At 39.6% G+C, this 14240-nt stretch overlaps 1 protein-coding gene across 1 annotated transcript in view; it reads left to right on the forward strand.

Moving 5' to 3' along the window:
• SULF1 (sulfatase 1) overlaps positions 1–14240 on the forward strand; it is a 127051-nt gene that overhangs the window by 56713 nt on the left and 56098 nt on the right. The window contains exons 5-7 of the mRNA XM_026076956.1: positions 2774–2934; positions 3252–3486; positions 9551–9790. Coding sequence (XP_025932741.1) covers positions 3315–3486; positions 9551–9790 — 412 coding nt within the window. The 5' untranslated portion in view covers positions 2774–2934; positions 3252–3314. The remainder of the gene's footprint in view (positions 1–2773; positions 2935–3251; positions 3487–9550; positions 9791–14240) is intronic.

The raw sequence follows: 14240 nt of genomic DNA on the forward strand, positions 1-14240 counted from the left end.
ATGAAGGGTGAGTACAAACTATGAATTTGTGTTCCTCTGAAAAAAAGAATGACTGTAAAGAAAAAATTACATCCAGATGAGGAAAAGTAGTCTCTTTGGATTTCCTACTCCTATAGTTTCATTTATTTACTGACAACATTTCAGTTGTCATAGGTACGTTCTATAGGGAAAATCTCTCAAACTTTCCAAATATTATATAGAGAAGTTATGATCACTATTTGTTTACTCTTCTGGAGAGAAGCAGTTTGTAGTACAGCCTTAATTTCTGAACGCTGCACAAAAAATTTTAAGTTTACTTCCCCATGTGAATTAAAAAAGGTTCCTTTTAAAAATTTCTCCTATTTTTTCCTATTTCTTAAGACAAATTACAGTGTCTGTAAGGATACTTGTAGACTACCAGAGAATATCCAACACATACATTGCAGCCTTGTCTTCCCTATCAAGCTTGTATTTTGACAGTTTTCTTCTTTACTTCATTTCCTTCCAGCACTGGGAAACAGGCTATAAGAGGACAAGTTCACAAGGATCATTTTTTAATAAAGATTTGTCTTATGAAAAATGAAATAGTTACGAACAATGAAAGGCAGCATAATTGTGCTCTTGTGTGAGAACTGTTGAATAAAACTTGGATAATTAATTTTAAACATTTAGATCAGTTCTGGTATTTTCCTTTCCCCATCAAGGGGAAAAAAAGTTAGATAGGGCAACTTCCTTAGAAAAGGACTGTCTAAGGTGGACCTGACCTGCTAAAGGAAAGTTAAAGCAAAAGGATTTTTTAAAAACTAACTAACATAGCCCAAAGAGGAAGAAATGAAGAATACTTATTAATGCTAGTTTGGATTAGTGTAAATTTTTTTTCCACTGAGGTGTAATTGTCAGGAACTTGCAGTTTCATATTGTGGGGGATTATTCAAACACATTGGTGCCAATGTTTGCTCAGTGCAGTCAGGATGACTGCACTTTCTGGGTCAACACTGTCTGAAAAAGTTTGCTGTACAGTACAACTGATGTAAGAAACTAAACACTGAGTCTCACTTCACATATCCCTTCGTGCTTTGTGAGGTGAGTCAAAGTTTTGCTATTTAAAGATCAGACATTTAGAGAAATCATATTTTTTGCTTTTGCACCAAAAGCATGTGGTGTCTGGTGTCTGTCAGAAGAATGCCTACTTCTTCAGTAATCCTGTTCTTCAGTGCTTTTGTCAGCTTTTATGTGAGTTAGAACAAATAGGTGGAAATTGAAGTATTTTTAAAAATCAATCCAGACTAATTACAGACTTCCAGTCTGCTTACCTGAATGTCGTGTAATCACTGAAATGGCATTTAACTTTAAATGCTGATCCCCTGTATGGGCTTTGCAGTGCTGCAGCGCTGGTCGGAGGCTGGAATGCTTGTTGGTGCAGAGACAATGCAAGACAGGATTTCTCTGCAGCAGACCCTGGGATTTTTGTTTTAAAGACATTCACACTCTTCTGGTGTAATTACAGCCTGCCAGAGTGAGGAGCATGAAACTGTTTAGCTTGTGAAGCTTAAAATAAAAGGTGTATGTGAAAACAAGAACAAGATCCTTTTTCTAGCAGTCCAGCACCAAGTCCCTTCCCCTCCCACTCCTATGCTTCCTTCCCCTTGAAATTTAGGGCACCTTCCTATTGATGTATTTTCAGGTGAGTGATGGGGCCCTTTTCTCCTTCTGTGTTGCTCTTATTAAAGTATTTCTGTTTATTCATCTGTTACTAGTTAATGTTGCATGTCTAAATATGAGGGCATAAGTGTGGGAACTCAGGTCTTCTAACGAATTATGCTCCAGTCTAATTATGTAATGTGCACCCCAGTTCCCAGGCAGACTTTCCTATATGCAGACATCTTGAGCTATTTGGGTCTTGGGTTTGGGTGGTTTTGTGCTTTTTTTTGTTTTTAAACTGATCAGTGTCTCCATGTTTTATCCACAGTCCCAAAATAAAAATAGAAGGAATGTGTTTGGCAGGTTAATACCCTGGAGGAAGCAGGCATGACTCTGTGGTTTCTTTCCCACCCCCTCCCTTTTTGCCCCCAGATATTCCTTCCCTCCCCTTGTGTAACATGATGGTTTTGCAGAGCTTCAGTCAGTAATGCAAAAAATGTTAAAGCGTAAGTGGCTACCCCTTCCTCCCCAGGCCAATCCGTCATTTTCAGTTGCAAGTTTCAATCTGCTGCAGCAAAGCAAAGCCTCTGCGCTTGCATCAGGTCCTACAAAAGCGAGGCTGTTTGACTGACAGGCACCGATAACGTTCTAACATACTGATCCGAGTCTGGCAAAGGAGTTTTGAGGACGAGGCTTTGCCAGGGGTACTGTGCATTATGGATGAGGCACTCGGTTCCACCGCTGATTGATGGGGGGACAGTTACGCTCTTTCACAATGCTGGGTAAGATCATCTGGACTGTCACTTCATATGAGCTTTCTTGTCAGTGGGAAGATGACTTTTCACATAGTGATCCAGTGCAGTTTGCAAATGACAGCCACGCTCTCCTCTCTGCATTGTAAGGGTTTAGTTGCTCGTGCAGGTGAGTTAACCTAAAATAGCTTTATCTCTTTCCAGGTGCCATACACTGGAATTAACTCTTCTCAGAATTCAGGGTGTCTATAAATGGTGGAGAAGCACCTGTGTTTGATGACATGACATATATGTCCTTTTTCTCTAGCAGCCAAGATGCCAGCTAACCACTGCATAGATATGGTATTAAATTAAGCAGGTGAGCTGGGGTGAATGCACATTTTTCTACTCTTCTCTTTCAGGGCAAAGCAAGAAGCTGTAATGAACAGTTCTGGGGACTCTGAAGCACAGTCACCGCTCTGAGGTCTTTGACAAGCCTTCTGCTTTCTCCTCCCTATAGGGTTCCTCCTACAGATGTGCTGAGCACATCGTCGGCGTCCCAGCAGTTCTGTACTGCGCCCAGGTACTGAATGTAAGGAGCGTGCTGCATGAGCAGTGGGGGGTGGGAAAAGGAGCACTGCGAGGTGCATACCACAAGTCGTGTCTATGCAAAATGCAAGCACTGGCATGACCTCGAGCCAAAATTAACTGAGAAAGTATAGTTGCAGAACGACCGAGTTCATTCTTAGAAAATGACTGTATAAAGCTCTTTTTCGACAATACGGCTTTTAGTCATGTTACATGTCACATGTCAGGTTTGGCTTTTCTAAATATCATCCTTGCCCTGTGTGAGTGAAAGCTGATTTACTGTTTGAACAGATTTTCTTTTCCTCCCTGCAGGTCTTGAAAACTAGAGTTCAGGAACTTCTGGATCAGTCTGTTCATTGAAATATTGGACACACTATGAAGTCTTCCTGCTTTGCACTCATTTTGGCAGTACTCAGTACTGAATGGCTAACAAGTCATTGTTCCACTGTCAAATCACCGAGGTTCAGAGGACGTGTGCAGCAGGAGCGCAAAAATATCAGACCAAATATTATACTTGTACTCACAGACGATCAAGATGTGGAGCTTGGTGAGAAATAATTGTTATTTGCTACTTCATTTGCTCACTTGTGTCTTTCAGTAATTTCTGCTATGTAAATAGTGCTTTACTTTCAGAGAATGTGTCTGTCCTGAAACAGTATCCGCATGTGGGACAGGTTTGGAAAATAAATTAATGGAAATTGTTTGATAGCATTCATCTGATTTAATGACAGATTTTAGGTAATATTTGCTTACCAAAATTCACCATAAAAGGCTTTAATGACCACCATAAAATGGTTTAATAGCACATGCAAGTACATACAAAGTTAAAAATTTTGCATCAAGACCTCTTATTAATGTTTTTTAACTTTGTGATTTTCTGTAGCATTTAAAAACTTGATCCTTATAAAGCTAACCTTTCCCTTGATGCTGTGCAGATGAGTATCTGTATTCTCCACATAGCTGTCACATGCATGTGTGTCATCTGACATGTTTACACACACAGACAAACTGGCCTGCAGGATATAAGCTTAACATTTATATCCATTATTAAGGTGTTTAAAATCCATCTGTTTTAAAATTATGCTGTATATATATGTGTGTGTATGTGTGTGTGTGTGTGTATATGTATGTATATATAAATACATATACATACAAAAGTAAGATAGTTTTGTTTTCACACGTATATTAAATAAGTGAGCACAGCCTGGACGTACAAGCCAGAAGTGATTTTCACATGTTTTTCTCAGTGTGGAAAAAGTTAAAACACTTGAATGATGTTCCAGAAGGCTTTTGAATGTTTTTCATTAAGTAAGTTAGAAAGATCTTAATGATGGTTATGCATGTAACTGTTTTTTTGGTTCACTGCCTGAAGTGAAAAATTAAGAAGAGAAAGAGGATTATCTTAGGTTACCCCCAAGCAAATATTTAAATTTGGGGTGGGGGTAGGGAAGAGGAGACCAAAAAGGTGAAAAAATGGCAAATCAATTCTCAGTGTTTTTAATGAAAGATATGATTTTAATAAAAGCAATGTGAATATCTAATCAAAATGCCATATAAAATTGAAAAATCAAAATCCTTCATTCCAGAAAAGCTGCAACAAAATCATTCATTTACTTTAAAAACACATAATTTTGGCCAGAAAAGGTGTAGACAAAAACATGGCCTAGATCTAATAGCAACTCCAGCAGTTCTTTTGTTATTAGCATTTTTGCATTGTCGTGATGTGATAATAATTTACACAGCCCTGTCAAGGTTGTGAGAATACAGTTAATAAAGTGTGTTTCCAGTTTGAGGGTTAATCCTCCTATGTGGCAGTTTTCTCACTGAGCTCCCCGAGCAAGCCTTTGGATCTGAGCACATCTTATCTATTTTGTTTCTCACTCTTTCAAGCGTCTGCTCTGTTTAGCCACGCTGCATAATGAATGGCCACTCTGCTTCTATTTTTGGCCTAAAATACAGCTATTACAGTAGGAATGTATTTCGTCTTGATGCAGCCGGTTTGAAAATGTCTTTAAAAGGGTCAAGTCATGTCTTCCTTTTTTTGCGGTCAGAAAGCGCCCGCGTTCTCCAGGGCAGCGCGGTAGGTAGGTCAGCAGACGCACCTCTCAGAACAACGTTAGCAACTGGCTCTCTCCAGTCCTGCGAGAGGGGTTTGCAAGTGGTGAAAGAACAGGAAGGATGTGGCAAGCCACTTTGTTCGCATTGTGGAGCCTCACTCTTTGAAGGCGGCACTGGCGGTTCACAGAGTGCTCTGGCTCCTGTTAGTAACCAGCTGAGCAAGAGCCTGGACGTATATGCATTCCCACTGCATTGAAGGATGATTCAGGTTTCCCTTTTTCATAGATCATTTCACAGGAAACAGGATTCAGCCCTGAGACTTACTGTATTGGATTATTCGCATGTTGACTAATAAATCATTCCATTCATTTGAAATGTAAAGCCACACTCTTTTCCACGAGTGGATTATCGCCTCGCCCTTTATTGAATCCTGAGGAAAAAAGTTTCCCAAAGGTCAGTGGGAAACAACGCTTTGTGCCACAGAATAAAGTTCAGGCTTTGTTATCCAAAAATCATAAAATTGAAAGTCTTTTAATATGGATTATTTGGTATTGTATTCCCAGCATGAGCATTTCTAAAAGCTGTTCTAAATGAATGCTTAAACATAAAAGCAGACAAGGCACATTGTAGACTTCAATCAGGAAAGATTTGTCTCCAGAGCATGTATAAGTATTGAACCAAAATAGTCAGCTGCCTTGAGTGCAAATGACATATAGGGGAGATATCCAAAGTAAAATTTCCAAAAAGCAAGGAGCTTGCATTTAGTCAGTGCTCAAAGAATGGGAGTATGCACATCTTCATATGGATCTGCATCATCCCACCAGAGTTTTGCATTCTAAATGCAAATAGAAGTTTGGCAGGAATTGCTCCCTCACACAACTTATCAGATAAAACCCACACACTGCTCCACAACTCCATTTCAGTTCCCATATAGGCTAGGAGATAACGTGGCACAGAGGAAAGATACTACTGATTGGCTGATGGATTGTAATTTATGCAGTATGAAGCAACCTGGTCTGCTGCTTTTAAAAGAACTCAGCAGGAACTTGGGTCCAGAAGTTTGAAAATGATCAGTTAAATTGTGCCTCTGAGCACTCTCTAGCTCCCACCAAGCTTCTGAAGGTGGAAAAATAACTGCCCAACCCGGAGGCAAACTGACATCTTGCTCAAGGCAAAGCACCAGCTCCCAGGACCCAGAACTGCACAGGGGCCAGGAGCTACTGTATCTCTGGAGACAATATAGTGCTTCTGCTCAGGGCAGTGGCCCCAGCTCCCAGAGGTCAGGTCTGTACACCATTCAAGCATCAGGAAGGAGTACAGATACTTCCGACTTTTTGATCACTCTTTAAACACTTCCCCTATCCCCCAGCTTCTCTGTTACTTCTTCCTCCCATGTACTTGCACACGTCAGTCTCTCAAGCCATTGGCCACCCACTCATTCTCATAATCCCCACTGTGAGTAATATCTTGTATAATGTTAGAAATGAGTCAAAACTAATAAATTCGTTGGTATTTCTAGTATTTCTAACATATCCTTTGAGACTTGCAGTGGTGGGAAAAGGTTAAAAAGATCCAAAAGAAGTAAATAAATGAGAAGATTACTTTTTATGTACACTTGTATTTACAGCCTAATGCACCAGCCCATGAAATCCGTATAAACTGTTCACAGAGTACAACAGCAGGTGAAGAGTCCATAGCATCATCTGGCCCCATATCAAGCATAATTTGCCTGGTTTGCTCTTCATCTTCACTAAAACTTTCAAAGCACAAAAAAAGGACAGGCTGAAAAAATGGGAATATGGTCCGAGAATTGAGAGTCCATCAGCTCACTAGGATTTTGCACAGACCCCAAGTAAAGGCAATGTAGCTTTATGGTGGCCATCCCACTACAGAGATGTTCACCTAAGATGCAGCTGGATGAAAATCCATAGCAACTGTAAGACTTTTTATGAAACCTTGGTTACCAAATATTTTTCTCAATATATGAGGAGAATGAACTGAGAGGTCATACTGAATTTCTTGTCTGACAAAACTTGCTAATTTCTGTGGCCATACTGGCCGTTCCCAGTTATCTGGTTCCCCTCAGGTCCTCCCCAATTGCCAATGTAGAACGTGAGTGTCCTGCTGTCAGGCAGCACCTGAGAACGTGTGCCCTGAAGACTGTGTGCCAGATGGTAAAGCACACAAGCTGTGAGGAGAGCTACAGACAGCAAAAGATTATAACTTATATCAGCAAGTTTTATCTCCTACTTGTGTTTTGTATTCAAAATAAGGAAGTTTCACCTGCTTTGAAGTGTCTATTCCAGGATTTCCAGAGGGCGTAAATCTATTATCAGTGTCAGTAAGTGCATACCTGGAGGAAAAACTTACTCATAAACAGCAGGTTTGCAAGAACAGAGGGCTGACCAAGCACAGGAATGAGGAAGTGCTCTAACAGCTATTCATTTATAATGCATAGAGGCAGGAAAGCGCACATCAGCTCGGCTGCTGTTACTGTGCATTAGCGTACCACTACCGTGCACTTTCCACCTGAGGACCTGCAAGCACTTTACAGCTGGGCTCTCAGTATAATAAACTGTGACATTTCAAAAATGGGAGAGCCGTGGCAAAAAAAAAAAAAAAAGCCAGCCTGGGGTCCAACACAAAGACATGTAGAGATCTTTCATTTGACTTTTATTCAACAGCCTAGTCAAACACCCCTGCAGATACAAATGGAAGATCCTTTGTGTTTATGAGGCTCTCGGTTACCCTGCTACTTCACTGTATCTCTAAACACATGCTTTTTTCTGTATTGTGTCCAGCAAAGCATCTTCCTAACGGCCTTTTGCTCTGCAGAGCTCTAAAAGCAGGTGCTCTGCACTTAGAAAAGAGGAACGGTGAAGGAGGAGGAGTCCAGAACGATGATGACTTCATGGTATTAAGTATATCGTTAAAGATATTAAATGTATCTTGAAAGACAGAGATATTGGTACTGAAGCAGGAAACACTGAGGAACTAAATGCCTCTTCCGTTTCCTATCAAGTGATTTTGATGCAAAAGATATCACATTCAGCACAGACTCATTAGCCCAAAAACAGAACAGAGCATGCTTAACTTTAACTAAGAGTATAATTTGTAAGTTTTTAATGCTTACACCTATCCTTGAAACTTCTTGGCAATTTTTTGGTTTTACAGCCATATTTTTCATGGTTTTGAAACTTCTTTTTTAATTTATCTACTCTCTTTTCAAGTGACCCAAACAAAACCACCAAGAAAATTTCTTATTGCATCAATGAAATTAAATTTAAACAAACTGCTGTCAACTGTGCAAAATGAATTGTAAAACCAAAGAAAAAAAGAAAGCAGGATTCCAGAAACTTCTTTTTACAGTCAAAATTGTACAAGTATTTGAATTCACAGATATGTTTTCTGAGTGCATACTCACATGTCCATAGTTTACATTCACCCTTCAGTCGCTTCTCTGGATAACAGAAGAACAAAATTTGGCAGCTGTCAGCAAGTATTGACAGACCCTATCAGGATCTGCTGAGTCTTTATGCAATCAGAAATCTACAGCCCCTATGTGTCTTACCTTTTTGTCCGTAAAGATGTCTTAAAGGATGCAAAAAAATACCTTTGTTCTTTAAACTGAATCAATGCTTAGGTGAAATGCAAGAGGTTCTTGAGAAGGGTGCCAAATTTTGGCAATATTTTTGCATACAGATTCATCCCCCAAAGCTGATTCTGAACACAGTGCTTTAGTATTGGAGCCAGACATGCTAATCCTGTGTCCAGAGAAACTTTCCTCTAGAAAGATCATTATGGAATTTTGTCTTTCTCTCTCTCTTATTTTTTCTTTTTCTTTTTTTTCAAGACTCTCTCTTGGCCTCAGATAAGTATATACTTACATCACTGCTTACTTCTTGCTTGCAAATCTAATGTGGAAACCTAATATGCTGCTAATTACTATAAGAGATTATGTATCGCTGGAAAGCAATGCTTTTAAAAATCTTTATAAATAGTCCACCTGTGAGAAGTTCCAGCATCAATGGAGATCAACTTACATAATTTAGGGTTACTCACATGAGTAAAGAACTGTAAGAATTCATCTGTCAGAGATGGAGTAAATATTAAAGATTATTATCTGATAAAAGAGAAGGAATTGTAACGGACTTCATTAGGAATCTCAGAATGTTACATATTTTACTGGCACATTGACTAATGATGCAGTTTGTATAATATATTATTTTTCTACACAGTGTTTGAAGAGCTACTGACCTATAAAATTGATACAGCTCTAAAGCTTTAACATTGTATTTCTAGACTAGCTTGCACTTTAACTTTGTACTGAAGCCTGAGAAAAAAGAACTCAGTTTTTCTGGAATCCTGAAAAGAAATTTTGGCAATATAATACAGAAAGTTTACTTTTTTTCCTAAAATTACCTAAGCAAAGGAGTAGTTCAGACTGATGTCTGAGGAGAAGCTAAACACTGATACTTTTAACAGCATAACAGCAGCCAATATATTACAACTATTTTTTGCAGTACGGGGGTGATCAGTTCCTCTTATTGCAGGATCCTTGCAAGTGATGAATAAGACCAGACGGATTATGGAGAATGGAGGGGCCTCTTTTATCAATGCATTTGTAACCACCCCGATGTGCTGTCCGTCACGTTCCTCCATGCTGACCGGGAAGTACGTGCACAACCACAACGTATACACCAACAACGAAAACTGCTCATCTGCCTCGTGGCAGGCTACTCACGAACCACGTACCTTTGCTGTGTATCTCAATAACACTGGGTACAGAACAGGTAGGAGACAAATCAACAGCAGTTCTTTGTTTAAGACAAAGATGATGGATATTCAGTAATGGGTCTTGAATCTCTGCCTAAAATGAAGGGACTGTCATCTCAGATTGGGATTACAGAGCAGAGGTTTAGTGGTTCAGTGCAGGAGGGCAGTACTGCCTGCTGCTCCAGATCTACAGCTGATGGACACGAAAGGAAACTCACTTGTAACGGAGCGGCATATTTTCATGCTTGGATGTCCCAGGTGGGAAATAAACTGCTGGGCAGTTACACCTAGTGAGAAAGAGGTGCATTTTCATGGCATTGTGGGTCTGAACTGGCAGTCCCAGCTGTGATTATGGTCAGTATTATGGCCTGTTTGTGGACATTTGCTAACAGTTATGGGAAAAGATGTCAGGGCCAGGCTGGAGACTGGTGCCAAAGACCTCACAGGAGTGAAGTGCCTGTCATGGGAATGAAACAAGGTGCATGCTATAATTTAAACTTTGCCATGGGGCGATATTTCATTTGCATTTTCTGAGAATGAATAGAAACATGCCTTTAAGAAGGATTGTTCTGCTGAGCACCAGTAAGATCTGATCTTTTTCTTGTAAATTCCTGGTGGTTTTCTGTAGTCAGGAGATCCCTTTCCTGTCTACAAAGAACTCTTCTTATTCCTCTCGTCTGTGCTTCAGCTCAATGTAAAACCTGATTCATTTATGCATCACCTATCTCTTAAAATTCAATCTGTAGACACATTAGGCTCCAGCCTGACTCCCCCTCCTTAAGGTACAGGAGTTGTGCAAGGTCATCAGGGTGCAATTCGTTCAGAAACGTCATTTGGCTACAAAGACTCTCCTTTACAGGACCAACGAGGCACAGATCTCGGTGCCAACTGCATACCTTACAATGTAATTGGCAGCAAAGAAATTTGTCTCTATCAATGGCTTAGGCACAAGAACACATTGCTTTCAAAACATATAGCAGTTGAATGTCTCCATGCTGTCTGCTTATCCTAATTCTCTTAATGCTGCTATATGCAATGCCTTAAATCTATCTGCCTGTTCACCATCTTTTCTTTACCACTCAGACAACTCACTCTTTTTCCTTCTGTCTCTGCATCTGTAGTTATGGAGAGCTTCTGCATCCTGTTTAAAAAACAAAACCAAACAAATATTTACTCTCTTTGGACCTGATGTTGACACTGTCACATGCACTAAATAGTACTTCAGTCTCTATTAAGCTGATTTCATGGCTAGTAAAGGTGCTGAAGTTCCTCTAAAATATAAGCTTCATTTCTTGGCTTATGTCTCAGAAATCCTTTCTACTTGTTTGATGAGTGCTTCATGTGGGACCCTTTCTTGTTCTTAAAAAATATAGTATCTTACTGACTTATAATCTAACACTTGTGCAACTGAATGCCTCCTGTGTAAACTAGACAGCTGTGATGGACTTTGTTGTCACTAGCCCTCTGCCCTTCTGGGAGTAAACACTGCTTTGGATATATTTTCTGCTCTGCCATATATTATGAAGGCACATGGAGTTGTCTACTAAATGCGGACTTGGCCCTATTAAATGGCAAAGAAAAAGAGTACAAAGAAAAGGGAAATGAAAAATCACTTTTCAAAGGCAGGCTGAGGGATCATTAGTCCTAAAACTATCAGGGTAGCTGAGTTTCAGTAAAGAGCAGGAAGGAGAAAAAGGAAATGGAAACAAATGAAAATCCTTGTATGAAACTCCATTTCTGCTAAAAGTACATTGTTTAACCCTATAATAATATGGTCCTAAAGAATTTATCCATTTATTCTTTGTAAGATAAGCCTACCTTCCAATTATCCCACAATTACTTTTTGAAGTGGCAGCTTAATTACCACCACAGCTTATAATACATTTTCCAAGGACATTGTTTCCTCATTAAAAAGTCATCAGAAGTCCACTAAACAACTAATAATCTGCATTTCACAGCTAGAAGGTTTAGTAAAATTTAATGACTCAAAGAATACCTGGAAGTGGTGGAGGGGGAACTGGGAAGAGAGGGTGGCTACGTGCTACATGGGCTAGTTGTGACTCTGTGCTGATGTTGTGGACAGAATAGGTACCTCTTCTTATGGTGCTTGTTTCACCCTGTGAATTTTTATAGGTTTTGAAAGGAAATCAATATCCTCTTCAATGTGAAACTATGGCATAGAAAGAAAAAGTGAGTGACCCAAGGCCTCTCAACAGCTTGGTGGCAGTCCTGATAAGGGACTAGTCCAGAGAGCCCCAGTCCAATATACTAGTCGAGACCCATGTGCAATGCCTTGAACCTGATTCTCTGTTCTAAATGAGGAGGATTTAACTCTCACTTTTTGCATAGGGCCAAATTATTATATAAGCCAGTGGAAATAAGGCGGGGGGAGAGAGAGATGTTTATATAAGGTCCTTAATTCTGTTGACTCCAGATAGTTTCCAGCATCTATAAAGTATCTGCTGTCTAAACCTGCTGCAGTCTTAACTAAATCCTCTATTCTGCAATTGATCACATGTGGGCAGACTGCTTACGAGGAGGGTCCTGCTAAAGCCGCTAGGACTCCAAGCAAGCACAGCAGACCATTTAAAGAGAGGCCTGAAATGTGCTGTAATAAACTGCAGTCATAATTAGAGCCCACTGGGAAAACCTGACAAAAAACAGAATGTTTTCTTTCTGTTCTACTCTTAAGTGAACTACAGGAGATGTTGCATTTCATGGAAACATCCCTTTTTTTTAAAGTAATATGCCAGTGCTAAATCATAGGCAGGAACTGTGCTGGGTGGGAAGGGGCAGATAACATTCAGAAACAACACAACACAACACTGCCAAACCAAAATCACTTTTGATTCTAATTCAAAAAAAAAAAAAAAAAAAGCCCTCCAAAAAACCAAGGCAATTAAGGATGTTGCAGTGTTTACAGTTTCCTTTATTCATAAGCTCTAAGCTAATGCAGCAGTGAGTCAACTGCACAGACTCCTGATTTTGAAAGTCCACAAAATTGGGACTATTAAACTAGGATTTGAAGATTTCCAACTAACGGTAGGAAATACCAAGGGAAGATACACAAAATAGGTAAAAAGAGAAAACAAACCAACTCTGGAGAGCTTCAGGGAGATGAGACATTTGTTTTCATCACATAGGCTCCGTCCGCTCATGTTGGGAGGGGAGAGGGACAATCTGTAATTATTTTAAAATTTTGTGGAAATTATGAGAAAAGCTTGAGAGGTTTTCTTTCACCTTGTGGTTTCTAATGTCAGTAGACATCCCTTCAGCTACTTAGATTTGAATATTTTATTCATATGATTATTAGATGCAGGAGTTAGGGGTTTTGCCTAGTGCTTTCCAATGTATTGGTTGGTTATTTGCTGTTCTTTCAATACTCCCTGTAGCGCTGTTGTTGTTTTTTCAACTTTCTCCTTTCTGTCCCAGCCCTTCAATACGTAGTCTTGCCTCTCAGATCTGCCCTTCGGTATTGTCAGTTCCCACTGACACTCACCTACACAAATCCCAATGGAAAATCCAGGAGTAAACTACATGAACCTTGGCTTCCCCAATAGGAAAGGGGAATTGTGCTACATCTTAATAACTGAGCAGTAAATTAGCATTTTTTTACTATTTTAGAAGAGATGGTCATGGCAGCAGCATAGCCAATATACAGCAAACATAAATGTAACAACCATTTTATTGTTAAATAGCATGTTGCACTTCCTATGCTATAGTACTTTATATTTTTACCAGCTGAAGTTTTATCCCTTTGCATATGTGACCAGAAATGTAAGTCTAAAATTCGCACCCTGACTTAACATGGACATGCATTCAGAGCCCTCTCTGCTTAATGCTACTTTATAAAATAATTACCTTCTAATCCTCACTCTTTTTAGCCCTTCACAGGCAGGGGACCTGTGGAAAAGAGAACAGGAGTCTGCTATGGCTCAGCAGCCATTGACAGACTTGCAGGACATGACAAAGTTAGGACCAGATTCTCCCATTGTGGAATGCCACTTGAAAAAACAAAGATCACCAAATTCCAATTTATCCAATATTTGCTTAGATTTTTTTTATTGTTCTTTGGGAAGACATATTTCGCAATATTTTATTCCTTGCTCAGAAGGATCAATCAGTTAGAATAACATCAGAATTCTTGCAAAGCTGATGTCATTCTCAGTCTTTCATGGGGCAGAAATGACAAAAATATCAACATGGAGCAACATGAATATTAATTTATAAATACTAGCTTTTGTAAAACTCAAAACTCAAGAAGTGACTGGACATCTAGTTGTCACTATGTGGCATGTTTTGACATTGGTCACAGACTTCTGTGTGGTGATAAACAGAGCCGGTTACTTGCTGGACATCTAGCTAATAACAGTTCACGCTGGCTTCTGATGCATGCTGGTTGACATCTGTCAGTTATGGGTATTTTTCTTAGCATAATGAACAAAGAACTAATAACATGACAAGATC

This window comes from Apteryx rowi, unplaced genomic scaffold (genome assembly GCF_003343035.1).
Source record: "Apteryx rowi isolate R43461 unplaced genomic scaffold, aptRow1 scaffold_444, whole genome shotgun sequence".
Lineage (NCBI taxonomy): Eukaryota > Metazoa > Chordata > Aves > Apterygiformes > Apterygidae > Apteryx > Apteryx rowi.